A 16426-nucleotide genomic window follows, 5' to 3' on the forward strand; every position below is an offset into this window, starting at 1 on the left:
CTCAATTTATGTATATTTATATTCATATTAGATTATACAATATATTAATATCAATCATTTTTCAAATTTAATTAAAATCGTAAAAGTATAAATGATATAAATAAGAAAATTAAATTTTATTTGAATCATAAAGGAATTATATGCATGCATGATATTTTATATTAAAAAAAAATCTTTAGCATAAAGTTTATTAAGGTATGATTTTTATTGTGATAAATAGAATATTTAGATCATTTTTATTTTTTAAAAATTAAAATAGTTATAGCTTTAATTATCATATTATTCCATATTTATTCTTGTGCATGTGACATTAGTCTAATGGAATAAAAATTGATAGGTTTATATTCACGATCCCTATGAGATTGTAACATACGTGTTATTCGTTATTACATATATATCCTTGTCAACTCACAGTATTTTTCTTTAGATATTATCGACTCATACTTATCTTTATCAAAATCCATACCAAAAAAAAAAAATAAAAAAATAAAAAAATTAAAGATTTAATATGATATTATTATTAATAATCCATTACAATACATCATTTATTATCAATTCCACAAGTCTAACATAATAAATTGACATTTCTTTGTCAATCTAAGCATAGCTCAACTGATTAAAATATTATATCATTATCTAAAGAGTAAATTTGTACGACAATTGGTATTTATTTGTCAATATGAGCATAGCTTAACGGATTAAAATATTATATTATCATCTGTACGAGAGTTATGAAGACCAATATATATAGAGAGAGAGAGAGATTCAAATACGGGTTCAAAATCGAGGCAAAAGTTTTTCTGACCTAATATCACGGGACGAGATAAAATGTCGAAAAGGAAATATTTGGATAAGAGCTTGGAAGAGGGGTTGTAGGCTTCTAGGGTTTCATTGAATGAGAAAGATAAAAGGAATTTATTCAAAATGAGGTGTTAATTGGATAAAGGGAAGAAGCATTTGAATAATAATAATTCTATCCTATACTAATAATGCCTTTCAATTCAAGGCAACCGGTCCTTGTAATACGAGCATGGCATCCAATTCCCATTCCAAATCCAATTCCTCTATCCGAACAAGAACCCGTTTTCATCATCGAACTAATGTTCAAGGCAACATTGATACCGAATTTTATCTCTAAATTATCATTCGAAAGATATCGAATCAAATTTCTTGGCATCAACATAAACTGTAAAATGTTCGGTCCAGTGTCGAGACTAATCATAAGTGATCGATCTGTATCTCATGTAATAGTTCAAGCCACTACTAACAAATATTATCCATTTTGACCCATTACGTATCATCATCAGTTTCACAATTTTAAAACACGATTACAAGAAAAAGGTTTCCACACCCTTATAAAGAATGTTTTGTTCCTCTCTCCAACTGATGTGGAATCTCACAATCCACCCTCCTAAAACCAGCATCTTCACTGCCACACTGCTTGATGTCTGACTCTGATACCATTTGTAACAGTCGAATCCCACCGTCAGCAGATATTGTCTGCTTTCCATTAGCCTCATAGTTTTAAAGCATGTCTACTAGGGAGATGTTTCTACACACTTATAAGGAACAACCATCTTATAAAGCGGCAACAACAGGACATGAGAAGTATACACAACATAATCCATCATTTCAAATCCAGATGAAGTCCGAGAACCGATCGATCGAGGTTACATTATACTTGTATGTAGCACGGTATTAAAATAGCAGCGACCGTGTATTTGTATGAGAACGATAAAAGAACTATAGCAAATACAAAACCGAACTAAATCACTTCAGAACCAACCAGAGGAACTAAAGGATTCTCACTAGACATAGTAAAGTATAAAGTATATATCCCATTAGCACTGTTTATTTGCAGACCATATTAACCAACGCCTTCGATGTTCGTACCTGAAATATCGCTAAAAAACCGCTTCAGCGCCAACGAACCCGACTTATAAACAACTCATAGAACATTTTCATGGTAATTTTACTGCACTTGCTTCAAAATTTGAATAATATACGGTAAAGGAACTGAGTACCCTGGTTTGTTGAACAAGTTAGATCAAGTTCTACACTGCCATTTTCATTGCTATCTTCTCATGAGGGTCGTAACCGATTAATTCGAAATCAGCTGCCGCGAAAGAGTCGATATCGTTCTTCTCGGGGTTAATCTTCAAAGTCTACAATAAGGTTAAGACGGATAAGGTTAAGACGGATTAAACGCAGCCGGTTACTAAATGCTAACATGGAAGAACCACATTATCATAGTTTCCCTACTTACCGGGAACGGTTTGGGGAGTTTTTGAAGCTGCTCCTGCAATGGCCTCACGTGAGTACGGTAAACATGAGCATCTCCAATCACGTGTATGAAGTCGCCTCGAGCAAGACCTGCAAATTGCTTTTGTTAAAGGAAAACCATGTTGCTTTTGTTAAGAATGTTTTATGAGCCATAACGAGAGATCCCACGTTGGTTGGAGAGAAGAATGAAACATTCCTTATAAGGGTGTGGAAACCTATCCCTAGCATACGCATTTTAAAAACTTTGGGAGGAAGCTCGTAAGGGAAAGCCCAAAGAAGACAATATCGGCTAGCAGGGGCTTGGGTGGTTACAAATGGTATTAGAGCCACACACCAATTAATGTGTCAGCAAGGAACTGAACCCCGAGGGGGATGGACATCAGGTTGTGTGCTAGCAAGGACACTGGGCCCCAAAGGGGGTGGATTGGGGGGGTCACATCGATTGGAGAGGGGAATGAGTGCAGCAGGACACTGGGCCCCGAATGGAGGTGGACTGTGAGATCCCACATCAGTTAGAGAAGGGAACGAAGCACCCTTTATAAGAGTGGAAACCTCTCCTTAACAGACGCGTTTTAAAAACCTTGAGTGGAAGCCCGAAAGGGAAAGCCCAAAGAAGACAATATCTAGTAGCGGTGGACTTGGGCAATATTGAAGAGAAATAAATCTCGTTTCATGACCTTACTAGATTGCCTCATAGAAGTACACGCAAAGAATACATAAACAAGAAGGGATGAGAGACAAAAAGATTGTGAGGTTCCACATCGGTTGGAGAGGAGAACGAAACATTCTTTATAAAGGTGTAGAAACTTCTACCTAGCAGACGCGTTTTAAAAATCTTGAAGGGAAGCCCAAAGAAGACAACATCGGCTAGCGGTGGTCTTGGGCAGTTACAAATGGTATCAAAGCCATACACCGGGCAATGTGCCAGCGAGGAGACTGCACCCTGAAGGGGGTGGACACAAGGCAGTGTACCAGTAAGGACGCTTGGCTCTGAAGAGGGGTGGATTGTAAGAACCCACATCGGTTGGGGAGGAGAACGAAACATTCTTTATAAGGGCGTAGAAACCTCTCCCTAGCAAACGCGTTTTAAAAACTTTGAGAGGAAGCCCTAAAGGGAAAGTCCAAAAAGGACCAGGGTCGTGGGCGGTTACAAAAAGACTACCAAAAACAGATACGTACAGAAAAAACAAGATATCATTGAACAGCCAGCTCCAAAATAACAGTTTAACTGCAACAAGGTAATTTAAAGTAAACTACTGGTCATTATGGAGTAGCATACCACAAACATGAGCAATCATGCACGTCAGAAGAGCATATGATGCAATATTGAACGGAACACCAAGGCCCATGTCAGCAGAGCGCTGATACATTTGACACGATAATTCCCCGTTCGCTACATAAAACTGCAAAAAACGACCAATAAACAAAGTAAGCGAATGAGCATTGAACCTAGCATCGTGCATTTTAATCCAACCTGAGCGAACATGTGGCAAGGAGGAAGTGCCATTAGTTTGAGATCAGATGGATTCCAAGCAGAAAGAACGATCCTCCGGTCATCGGGATTGTTCTTTATCTTGTTAATAACATCTAGCAACTGATCAAATCCTTGACCAGTATAGTCAGCATGCATGTCAGTATACCTATAGAAGAAATGTCGAAAGCATTAAACCTCAAATCCCACGATAAACTTTCAAAGTCATTCTCGGAGTAATCCACGAACCTAGCACCGAAGTGTCGCCACTGGAACCCATATACAGGTCCCAAGTCGCCCTCCTCCCATTCTTTCAAACCAATACTAAATATTACAGAAAAGAAAAGAAAAACAGGGTTATGGCTTAAACTATATAACGAAAAATTAAAATTTCAAAAAATCTACGAGTAATTGCCTATCGAGGTAATCTCTCGATGCATTGCCATCCCAAATATGAATGCCTTTCTCCTGAAGAACCTGTTGATATTGAAACTTCAGGATATAATTCAAGTCAAATCGTTCAGTAAACAAAGGTTTTGTAAAAAAGAGGTTCTGATGGTTGAGAATGACCACTACAGGATAAACCACACAAGCTAGGCTAGGCTGTCGACGCCTAAAAGGACGTACTACAATGGGAAACTTGAAGCCACCTCTCCAAAAGCGATCATTAGGAAACCGCCCTCCACCCGAACATTATATGGAAATAGTAAAAAAAGCAATCGGTCTGAGAACTTTTCGTCGGCCAAAAAACAGTGAATGAAAGAGTGCCTTCTCCATCATAGAGTAACATCACCTCCTCAAAGCCATACAATTACCAAAAGTCCAGAGACCTATCTAACAACTTCCTTACCAAGCGGTATCTCCACAAAGTCTGATCTCATGAGATCCCACATCGGTTGGGGAGGAGAATGAAACATTCTTTATAAGGGAGTGGAAACCTCTCCGTTTTAAAAATCTTGGGGGACGCCCGAAAGGGAAAGGGAAAGCCTAAAGAGGACAATATCTGCTAACGGTGAGTTTGGGCCGTTACAAATGGTATTAGAGCCAGACACCGAGCAATGTGTTAGCGAGAAGGCTGAGACTCGAAGGGGGGTGGATAGCAGGCGGTGTGCCAGCGAGGACGCTGGGTTCCGAAGGAGGTGGATTGGGGGGTCCCACATTGATTGGAGAGGGGAACGAGTGCCAACAAGGACGCTGGGCCCCGAGGAGAGTGAATTGTGAGATCCCACATCAGTTGGGAAATAGAATGAAACATTATTTATAAAGGTGTGGAAACCTCTCCCTAGCATACGTTTTTAAAAACCTTGAGAAGAAGCCTAAAAGGAAAAACCCAAAAAGGACAATATCTGTAAAAACACTTTTTACAAGTTCCTAAAAGTATCTTTAGTCACGATAACCACTAAGCCATGCTAACAATTCACTTAATTGTTTAGTTCCCAATTCCTAACCCATCCTCATCCCCTGCTTCCGATAAAACGGACAGGGATCGGAAACGAAGACAAAGAAGTATGGATGATGGGAAGAACCACTGAGCCATACACTTCATAAATTGAGCAGGCCATCTAGGCTACAAGGCTGCAACCTACTAGTAAAGTAAAGTTCAAAGTGATAGTGCTAGCAAAGCATAGTATAGCATCTTACCTTTGCATTCGTCGAACCACTTATGAACCAAAGAAGTTCTTCAACGACCCCTCGCCAAAATACTTTCTGAAGGATCAAACGATAAGGATATATGTCAACAACTGAACCATTCCCAAAAACGATGCACCAGATTCTTAGAAATTGCAAAAGTGAAACAAGACAAGAAAAGAGGGAGTTTCACTTTCACAATACAGCTACAAAAGAAATCAAAACGAGAAAATCAGCACATGCCTTAGTTGTAAGCAGCGGAAACGTTTTGCGCAAGTTGTACCGCATCTGTACAGATATCAAGAACAAGACAAGAACTCGTGCATACATAAGCATTCAAAATAGTTCTACTATGAAAAAAATAGATATCCCGAATAATAAGAGAACATTACCTGACACCCGAATCTTGACAAAGTACCTGTTCCTGTTCTATCTTCCTTAGCGGTACCATTTGAGATAATTTCTTGAACAAGTTTTAAGTACAAGTACTCCTCGTGCCTCTCAAAAATCTCCTTCGGTAGGAAAGAGAACTTCTTAGCCTCAAAGTTAGAAAAATCAGGCTTGTCATTACCGATCGGGCCATTGTTCTGATCAATAGGTGATTCTACCGAGCTCCTCACACGAACATAACTAGTGAAAGAATATTGAAAGTTATTTTCCACCACAGGAAACGACGAGTACCATGGCTGAAACATAGACTTATCAATAGCTGGAATGAAGGTGTCACAGTCAACATTTGCCACAATTTCAGTAATGTGGATAGCATCACATTCAGGGGCATTCAGAGCTTCCCTGCATTAAAAACACAATCAGTGAACAAAGACAGCAAGTAGTACACTAAGAGAGATCGAGAAAACAAGCACACACACCTTAATATCTCGCCTCCACCTATAACGAACACTTTCTCTATTGACAAACAGTACGGAGAAGCTGCTAATAACTCCAAAGCAGACGTTATACTACCACATATTATGACATTTTCAACGGTGGCAATGTCAAAACTCCCCGAGCGAGTCAGAACAACATTGAGACGACCTGGTAGTGGTCGGCGCTCAGGAGGAATACCCTCCCATGTTTTTCGACCCATTAGAATTGCATTCCTTTTCCCTGGATCCGATGTTGTTGTGGTTATGTTTCTAAAAAACTTGAGATCAGACGGCAACATCCATGGTAGTTGCCCATCCTTACCAATACCCATATTTTCAGTAGCCGCCACAACAACCTGATACGTCCTCCGTGGATCAGGTTGTGCATTGACATTGGCATTGCCATCAGAGCTTGTCAAAGGATCACCAGCCATATTAGAACTAAAAACTCGACCAAACCTAAATGATGGTAACTTGAATGATCTTCCCCCGCACACCCGACTTCCACAGAAGTGGGGTAGAACCTGAAATCGAACACAACCAAAAAACAACAAAATCAATTATATCGAACATGATCCAAATGAGTAAACATTCAAGACTCATTTCTTGAAATAAAAAACCTCTTAGCTTAAAAACTCTCCATATACAGATGCCAAGGGATAGAGCGAAGACTCGTAAACCAAATCTAGATGAATCCGAAACCAACGAAACTATTGCTTCACATTATTGAAGGTGGACGATTACAACCAAAACAACTAAAGAAGAAACTAAATCCGTCCAAATAGATTCTTTTCACCTGGATCAGAGGTTTATAAACACTGAAAAGCAACAAATCGACGCATATATTGGATGTTACCTTAATTTAAAACGTTCAAAACAAAGACTTCTATGACGTTTAATCTAATTTTAGGAAAAAGGATATTCAATAAAAATAGAGTTCCCCGTTCAAAGAACGAGGGTTAAGGTAAACTTTCAAACGAAAACGGAGTAAATCGAAGGTTATTCTGTCTATGGCATACATTTCAAACTGAACTATCTTTTGATTCACAGAGAACTGAACACCATTACCTAATTTATAAAAGACAATGAATGGATTCAATTATTCTTCCAAACAAATCAAAATCAACTTAAGAAAAGAAACAGAGTTTCAAATCCATAGTTTTACATGAACAGAATTCATTAAAAAATCAAAATCAAAGAACAAAAGGAAAAGGATAATGATGTTAAACAATTGTTGCATTGTGATAAGGTCAAGCATCAAATCACATTCTTCTTTTTCCCTTAACCTAACTTCCAGATTCTTCCTACCTAACAAAATGCATACAAAATGATTAAAAACGTATTCCTTACAGCTCAAATTCGCTTGAAGATAAGGGATAATGTACTAAAGAGACGAAACAAGATGTCGAAAAACACAGAGACAGCATAAAACAAGCATCATATTAAGCAAAAAGCATACATGCAATGAACTATTTCAGGTCAAATGCAAATTCAATCATCACAAATCGATCAAAAAGAGCATTTAATCTCCAACCCAGAAGACAAAAACAAGAACAGATACCAAAAAATCAGTCCCCAGCAATCTAATTTCAAAATAGTACGACAAAATCAAGAACAAAACAGGAAAAAAAAACGAGAGAATTCGTCTCAACTCACCGAGGGGATGAAAATCTTCACCTGGGAAAAGGCTAAGATAAGTTTTGGAGCAATGGGAGTGAAGTTGTGGGTGTTGTTTATGGATTTTTGGGGGTTTTACGAAATGGTTATTTCTGAAAACGGGTATAGTGATGGGGAAAAGGGAGGGAGGGAGGGAAATTCAACAGGTGGAGACTTTTTTGGATGAAAAACTGCTTCGTTTTTAGGTTGTTTTAACTTTTTCGTCTTCAATGTTGGAGGGTACTATGGGAAATGTTCGAAGACGAAAGCGGAGGAAAATCCAAAGACGAGTTTCCTGCGGATTACCGCCGTCTATGATCCAAATGGGAATGTTGGGGAGTTGAGTGTAGCTGTAGTTTCTCTACGTTCACCTAACTCTCTAACCAAAGTTTGAAACTTTCTCTAAATCTCTTAAAATTTAGACCTCGAAAATCTTCCGGAGTTTATTAATATATTTCGATTAGAATCGGATATTGTATATAAATTTATTAAGATTTCGTTTGATTGAAATTTTATTCTCGGTTGGATAAAAGGTGCACTGGGTGAGTGAACGGTGAGGTCGTGAGAGAGACTTCTTCGAGGGTTGAATCAAGATGTGATACTTGTTAAAGAGAGTAATCAAATTCTCGGATTGTGAGTATATAAGTGAAGACAACGATTTGCATTGGTACGAGATATTACAAGTAGAACTAATAGCATGACAATGGGAGATTACGTCTACCGTAGACAGTATTATATGATTACGAAGATGGGTGGAGGTTCTATTGTTCTTAACGGGTGGTATCAAAATCATACCAATGACGTAGTCATGTCGATAAAAAATTATAGATTACTTGGCTTCACTTTTCGTCACGATGATCTCTTCTATATTCACCCACCACTTTGGCTCGTTATATCATCGCCAGCCTCCATACTCTTATAAATAATGTTTTTTTTTTAAGTAATGATTAAAATTCTTATAAACGATGAATTTTTATCTCAAATTAAATTTGAAACCGACATAAATATTGCAAATTTTCGCTTACGTTTAATCCCGACTTAAAAAAAATACTATTATACGAAGATTCAATTTAAAATTTTAGTTCAACAATACTACGTATAGCTGGAAATTCGAACTTCTAACATTTTAACTAAGTTTATATCGTTTTAATTTGTTTAACTATTTTGAAGTCGGCACCAAATTCACACGTTAAACGAACTTATAATTGTCATTTAGTCTATTACGATGGTTGAAATCTAACCAAAAAAAAAAAAAAAAAAACATTAATCAAAACAAGACACGGAAATAACCATGGGATGGTTGTCACAAACACATGTCTCTTATGTGTATGAATAATAATAATCAATCATCAAGGTGTAGTTGCTCTCAACGACATAATTAAACAAGTCATTTTTCAAAACAATCATACGCTTAAAAGAATAAAGGGTCGTAAGACTCTCCCGAGTTAAATTAATAAAAATATTCTTATCGTTAGTATTGAAATCGGAAATAAATTCTAGAAACTAAATTAAAAAGGGTATTCCGAGCAATTTCAATAATTGGGTTCATCGATATTCCCGGTATAGTAGATGCTATCACACATACGATCATGCTCAATTCGATGGACTTCTTTGATCTTCTATAATTTCGCACGTAAGAGGTTATTTCTTGGTTTCGTCCAGTCGTTAATAACTTGATTATTTTGAGATCATAGTAGTTAGAAACAACGCGTCCAAACTTTTTAATAAAAATTAAAACAATATTGTTAGTTTAAAAATTAATCATCAAGAATTTAACAATTTTGGAACAAAATAATGTGGTAGGAAAAACCATTGGGTAAGGTAGTGGAGTAGCTTAGGTTTCGGCATTGGCTCCAAGAAAAGAGGAGGGAGGTAAAAATGCACGCTGTTTTGTTTCCTTGTCTTGCAAGACTTTGTCTATGGTGGATGAACCAGAAATCCCTGTGTGGGTTGTCCCTTTTGGAGGCCTATTTTGAGTAAACATTTCTTCATATATCTTCCTCTTTCTCCTTCCTGCACTCTTGTCAAAAGGTATTTTCTCTGATCCTCCATTGTTGATGTTCTTCTGGGTTTTGCTCTGTTCTAGAACAGATAAAGCGAAGAACAGGGCCATTGTTGTTTCATTAGATTTTAAAGCTTTTTTCTATATTGTTCTTGTGCACCTTCTTTGTTTGATTGTTTGTTTGATTTCTGATGTGGGTTTAGTTTGTTTGATGTGGAAGGTGTAGGCACACAAAAGAAAGAGGGCTCTGTTTTTTGGAGTTGTATAGCCGTACACAACTGCTGGATTCTCCCCCCACCCTTTTGATCCTTGTCTTCACCCAGCTGCCCAGCTTAGGATAGCGACAATGTCGGACGCCGCGCCAGACCCTCAGCCCAAAGGTACGTTCGTCGTTTGAAGCTAAGCGTATTAGATGTTTACCTAAACCCGTAGGTAGATCCTTGAACAGATCCCATGTTCAGCCTTTTTTAAGATAGTTGTAAGAGCACAAGTCTACCGCTAGCAAATATTGTCTGTTTTGACCCGTTATGTATAGATAGATCCTTGACCAGATCTCACGTTTCGCGTTTCTTAAGATAGTTGTAATATCCTAAGTCCACTTTTATCAAATATTGTCCGTTTTGGCCCATTATGTATAGGTAGGTCCTTGAATAGATCTCACGTTTCGCCTTCTTAAGATAGTTGTGATAGTCTAAGTCTACTGTTAGTAAATATTGTCCGCTTTGGCCCGTTATGTATCATCGTCAGCCTCATGGTTTTAAAATGCGTCTACTATGGAGAGGTTGCTTCACCCTTATAAGGAATGCTTCGTTCCCCTCTCCAACCAATATGGGATCTCACAATCCACCTCCTTGAGGCCCCAGTGTCTGGCATACCCCTCGGTGATTAGCTCTAATACCATTTGTAACAGCTCAAGCTCACCACTAGCAAATATTATCCACTTTAGCCCATTACGTATCACTGTCAGCCCACAATTTTAAAATGCATCTACTAGGGAGAGGTTTTCACCCTTATAAGAAATACATCGTTCCTCTCTTCAATTGATGTGGGATCTCACAATCCACCCTCCTCAGGAGCCCAACAGTGGGATCTCACAATCCACCGTCCTTAGGAGCCCAACATTCTCGCAAGCACACCGCCCGGTAATTGGCTCTGATACCATTTGTAACAACCCAAATCCACCGCTAACAAATATTATCCGCCTTGGTTCGTTACGTATCGCCGTTAGCCTCCTAGTTTTATAACACGTCTACTAGGAAGAGGTTTCCACACTCTTATAAGGAATTCTTCGTTCCTCTCTCCATCTGATGTAGGATCTCACAATAGTATAAATGATCTTTTAGGCCTTATATCGGGCCTAATTCTTTAGCTATTTCTAGTGATCTTGTTTTCACTCCACTAGAAGGGTAATGACATCGAAAAGAGGGCCTAATCCGTCTGAAACCATGGCATGAGGGACGGGAGGGTTATGTGTATGCCCCCACTGAGTAGAACAATGGGTGTATCAGTTTGGTTTCATAGAGCTGAGAACAAATTGAACTTAAGTGAAGTGTCAAGTGTGTTGTCATTGTGTTTTTATAGGTGGCAACGAAGCTGAGATGTCGGAGGAAGATAGAAAGATGAGGCTTGCATCTCTTAAGCAGAAAGCGATCAGTGCCTCAAACAAGTACAAACTTTCAATGAAGAAACGAGGTAGGAGAAACAGCAGCAGAGTGATGTCTATCTCAATTGAAGACGACATCGACGCAGAAGAATTACAAGCAGTTGATGCCTTCCGCCAAGCTCTGATATTGGAAGAACTCCTCCCTGCCAGACATGATGATCATCACATGATGCTCAGATTCTTGAAGGCTAGAAAGTTTGATTTTGACAAGACAAAGCAAATGTGGACTGACATGCTTCAATGGAGGAAAGAGTTTGGATCCGACACAATCATGGAGGTTACGAACTTCTTAACGTTCGACCTAAACTATTACTAAACTCAAAAGCTTACGTAGTCTCGAGTTGTATTCATTACAGGAGTTTGAATTCAAGGAGGTTGATGAAGTGTTGAAGTACTATCCACAAGGGCATCATGGAGTTGACAAGGACGGACGGCCCGTGTACATCGAACGACTCGGGCAAGTTGATTCCACCAAGCTCTTGGAGGTGACGACCATGGATAGATACATCAATTACCATGTCCGAGAGTTCGAGAGGACGTTTGTTTTGAAGTTCCCAGCTTGCACTATTGCAGCTAAGAAGCACATTGATCAAAGCACGACCATCTTGGATGTCCAAGGAGTGGTACGGCTTGGCTCGTTTGGTAACGTTTTTGTTTTTTTGTTCTCGAAACGTCAATAACGGCGGAATTTGCCTGTAGGGATTGAAAAACTTCAACAAATCTGCTAGGGAGCTTATCCAGAGGCTGCAGAAGATTGATGGTGACAACTATCCAGAGGTATCCATTTAGAAAAAGTTTGAACTTTTTGAATATATGGCCTAGTTTGGTGGTACCCATTTGAAAAGATAATGGCTTGGTTTGGCTATTTTGTGTTGTGTTGGTTTAAAGACTTTGAACAGAATGTTCATCATCAACGCTGGATCTGGATTTAGGCTGCTGTGGAACACTGTAAAATCATTCCTTGACCCAAAAACGACAGCCAAAATCCATGTTCTTGGCAATAAGTATCAGCCCAAGTTGCTGGAGATCATTGATGCCAGGTGGGGTTTTATGTTTTTTTGTTTTTTTCAAATGAAAACATTTCTTTTTTCATTAATCGACAAAGCTTAGAATTTTAAGGTTGTTTTTGTTTTGTTTTGTTTGTAAATCAGTGAACTTCCGGAGTTCATTGGAGGTACTTGCACCTGTGCTGACAAGGGTGGCTGCATGAGATCCGACAAGGGACCATGGAACGACCCAGAAATTGCCAAGGTCACCTTAAAAGTTCCTTTCCACTGTTCTTCTAGTTTTGTTGATAACGGTCAACGCCAACTCTAGCAGATATTATCCTTTTGGGGTTACACTCTTATAAAGGGGGCTTCATTCTCCTCCCAAACGATGTGGGATCTCACAATCCACCCCCTTTCGGGCATTCCCTTCTCCAATCAATGTGGGACCACCCTCAATCCACTCCGTCGGGGTTCAAGTTCACCGTTAACAGATATTGTCCTCTTTGAACTTTCCCTTTTGGGGTCTGCTAGGGAGAGGTTTCCACACCCTTATAAAGGGAGCTTCATTCACCTCCCCAACTGATGTGAGATCTCACAATCCACCCTCCTTCGAGTTTCAGCGTCTTCATTGGCACTCGTTCCCTTTTCCAATTCATGTGGGACCACTCTCAATCCACTCCCCGTCGGGGAATAGCGTCCTTGCTGGCACACCGTCTCGTGTCCACTCCTTTTCAGGGCTCAGTCTCCTCACTAGCAATCGCCCGGTGTCAGGCTCTAATACTATTTGTAACGGCACAAGTCTAGCAGATATTGCCCTCTTTAGACTTCTCGTTTGGACTTCTCCTCAAGGTTTTAAAACACATCTACTAGGGAGAGGTTTCCACACCCTTATAAAGGAGGCTTCGTTCTCCTCTTCAACCGACGTGGGATCTCACAATTTAGTTTACCAACTTCATGCTTGTGTTCGTTTAATGCTCGCATGACATTGACCTTATGTATCTTATTCATTGAGCTATACTTGAACCGATAAACACGAAACTAAGAATTCATGATTTTCTTTTATTTGCTAACTAGAACTTTTTTGTTTGATGAAAGAACAGATGGTTCAAAACGGGGAAGGAAAATGCAGGAGAAGGTCGTTATCCAACGTTGAAGAGAAGACCATCTCTGAAGATGACAACACAGGAGCCAAGGCAATAATTATAAAAACACCTATCCAAGCTCAATCAAACCCCTTCATCTCCATTTACTTCTTTAAATCCTTCAAAATTTGCATCATTTCTTCACTTTTTTTCTGTTTGATTCATTTTTTTTTACTAAAACATGCAGGCAAGTGGTTCATTCAAAGCAGAAGCAGCTCCTGTGGCAGCTGCAGCACCAGCTGCTGAATCAGGCATGTCCCCAAAGCAAGCAAAATCAACCCCTATCATTCAAGAAGTAAGTTCATCTCAAGAATTTGAAGAACCCATTTGAAAAAAGGAAAAGGAAAACTCTTTAAAGGTATTGTTTTTCTTTATCATGTTCAGGTTCCATCAACCAGAAAGTATGGCGGTGAGTATCAACAATATGGTCAGTTCATGCCAGTGGTGGACAAAGCCGTGGATCCAAGTTGGGCACTTTCAAGTGAGAAATATGGTCTTTCCAAAGGTATATGAACCGTTTTCGATTTCGTTTGATAACTTTTTCGTTTCCGTTGTATTCAAGAAACGAGAAACGATTGTAACGACCCGAACAAGACTTTTGTGGTAGTGTAGTTGTCTGATCTTGTTGTTCTTTGTTTCATGTGTGTATCAGATCCATTTGCTCATGAAAACTACAAAGTCCCAGAAGGGTTCAGCAACCAAATAGTTGGGGGAATAATGGCTTTGGTGATGGGAATAGTGACCATGGTCCGGCTGACAAGAACCATGCCAAAGAAGCTCACTGAGGCAGCCATCTATAGCAGCACCGTCTACTACGACGGTTCGATGGCGAACCGTCCAGCATTACCGTCCCCCGCCGCGGTGCCTCTGAGCGATTACATGACGATGATGAAGCGTATGGCGGAGCTAGAAGAGAGGATCAATGTTCTCAACATGCAGCCGGCAGTGATGCCAGCTGATAAGGAGGAAATGCTCAACATTGCTTTAGGGAAAGTTGAAACTTTGGAACAAGAGCTAGACACAACCAAGAAGGTGAACCAAAACTTTCCTACTCATCCTCTCACTTGAAACACCATATGTGAGATTCCACGTCGGTTAGGGAGGAGAACGAAACATTCTTTATAAGGGTGTGAAAACCTCTCCCTAGTAGACGTGTTTTAAAAACCTTGAGGTGAAGCCCAAAAAGGAAAGTCCAAATAGAATAATATCTGCTAGCGGTGTGCTTGGGCTGTTACAAATGGTATCAGAGCCAGACATCGGGTGATGTGCTAGCGAGGAGGATGAGACCCGAAAGGGATGGACATAAGGCGGTGTGTCAATAAGGACACCTGGCCCCGAAGGGTGTTGGATTTGGAGGTCCCACATCGATTAGAGAAGGCAACGAGTGCCAGTGAGAACACTGAGCCCTAAAGAGGGTGGATTGTGAAATCCCGCATCGGTTGGGGAGGAGGACGAAGCATTTTTTACAAAGATGTGAAAACCTCTCCCTAGTAGACGTGTTTTAAAAACCTTGAGAGGAAGCCCTAAAGGGAAGTCTAAAGAGGACAATATCTGCTAGCGGTGGACTTGGGCTGTTTCATTTTTGTTCTCTTAAAACTACGGTAAATCATCGAATACATTACTAAGCATCTCTCATTCTCGTTCTCTTTAACATTCCCTCCCACGTGGGTTTGAAAACCGTAACTTTAATTTGATACCGAGCAAAAAATCATTACTAAATCCAAAAACTCGAAACGTTGTCCTTCCTCACAAGCTAAAAACACGAAGCTTAAGTTGATAGATGACATTAAATTCAATTGTTTATCATATTCTTTGTCGAATTACCTTTTGTAGGCACTCGAGGAATCTCTTGCTCGAGAAGCCGAGCTGACTGACTACATCGAGAAGAAGAAGAAGAAGAAGATGGTGGTAAGGAAGCTATATCATCTCTTTACAAAGACATGGTAAAAGGAAAGCTGTAGTTGATTAATGTTGTGATTTTGCAGAACCCATTCCGCTGGTGAATGTGAAATTTAGGAGCTTGGAGAAATAACTCCAAAAAGAGTTCATAATATAAAAGAAAGATATAATTACAGAGAAAGGGTTTCTCCCTCCTCTCTCTCTCTCTCTCTCTCTCTCTCTCTCTCTCCCTCTCTCTCTCCCTCCCCCATTGGTTGTATCTTGGAATATATTTGAGACATTGATTACTTGGTATTATTACATCAATCAATGTTCTTTTGTATATTAAAACATATACTTTTTTCTTCCTTATCTTGGTGTTATATAAGATGTCGATTTGAACATATACTTCAACGGATCGAGAAATTATTATCTTTATGAAGTTGAAAGTTTATGTTTACCACTTGTGTGAATTTGACGTTTTGTTATTTTTTAGATGTTGGAGGTTTGTATTTGTCGAGCATATAGCTCAATGGACGATGTGCCTGTTATCTTTAGGAAGTTGAAAGTTTGTGTTTTTCGAGCATAGCTCTACGAACTAGACACTTATTATCTTTAAAAGGTTGAAAATTTTTATTTATCGAACATATAGCTCGAAGGACCAGGCACTTATTATCTTTTAGAAGTTAAAAGTTTGAATTTCTCGAGAATATAACTCGATGGACTCGACATTTATTACCTTGATCCCAACCCACATTTCTTAAACTCATTAAAAAAAAAAAAAAAAAAAAAAAAAAAAAAAAAAAAAAAAAAAAAAAAAAAAAAAAAAAAAAAAAAAAAAAAAAAA

At 39.0% G+C, this 16426-nt stretch overlaps 2 protein-coding genes across 7 annotated transcripts; one reads left to right on the top strand and one right to left on the bottom strand.

Annotated features, from left to right (window-relative positions):
- Positions 1–1609: 1609 nt before the first annotated feature.
- Positions 1610–8181, bottom strand: LOC111499552 (bifunctional dihydrofolate reductase-thymidylate synthase-like). 5 transcript variants are annotated; one of them, XR_002720958.1, is made up of 12 exons: positions 7906–8180; positions 6253–6773; positions 5776–6175; positions 5627–5671; positions 5396–5461; positions 4170–4231; positions 4004–4078; positions 3758–3923; positions 3563–3686; positions 2267–2373; positions 1986–2165; positions 1610–1893 (listed from the first exon to the last, which is right to left on the bottom strand). XR_002720958.1 is itself a non-coding variant. In XM_023151133.1 (12 exons), exons 2-11 carry the CDS (start codon positions 6681–6683, stop codon positions 2055–2057), a joined length of 1587 nt encoding a protein of 528 aa, XP_023006901.1. In that variant the 5' UTR covers positions 6684–6773; positions 7906–8181; the 3' UTR covers positions 1610–1893; positions 2025–2054. The 5 variants fall into 5 exon arrangements, 4 of the variants coding, with proteins under 4 accessions (XP_023006901.1, XP_023006899.1, XP_023006898.1 ...); XM_023151133.1 differs by having other exon boundaries at positions 2025–2165; positions 7906–8181; XM_023151131.1 differs by having other exon boundaries at positions 1610–2165; positions 7927–8181.
- Positions 8182–9714: 1533 nt separating this feature from the next.
- Positions 9715–15924, top strand: LOC111499551 (phosphatidylinositol/phosphatidylcholine transfer protein SFH3-like). 2 transcript variants are annotated; one of them, XM_023151129.1, is made up of 13 exons: positions 9715–9936; positions 10111–10287; positions 11489–11847; positions 11927–12193; positions 12270–12347; positions 12459–12610; positions 12722–12821; positions 13660–13752; positions 13889–13996; positions 14086–14206; positions 14354–14733; positions 15535–15609; positions 15687–15924. In XM_023151129.1, exons 2-13 carry the CDS (start codon positions 10254–10256, stop codon positions 15702–15704), a joined length of 1785 nt encoding a protein of 594 aa, XP_023006897.1. In that variant the 5' UTR covers positions 9715–9936; positions 10111–10253; the 3' UTR covers positions 15705–15924. The 2 variants fall into 2 exon arrangements, with proteins under 2 accessions (XP_023006897.1, XP_023006896.1); XM_023151128.1 differs by having other exon boundaries at positions 10128–10287.
- The last annotated feature ends 502 nt before the right edge of the window (positions 15925–16426 follow it).

The sequence above is a fragment of the Cucurbita maxima genome, unplaced genomic scaffold (genome assembly GCF_002738345.1).
Source record: "Cucurbita maxima cultivar Rimu unplaced genomic scaffold, Cmax_1.0 Cma_Scf00027, whole genome shotgun sequence".
NCBI classification, from domain to species: domain Eukaryota; kingdom Viridiplantae; phylum Streptophyta; class Magnoliopsida; order Cucurbitales; family Cucurbitaceae; genus Cucurbita; species Cucurbita maxima.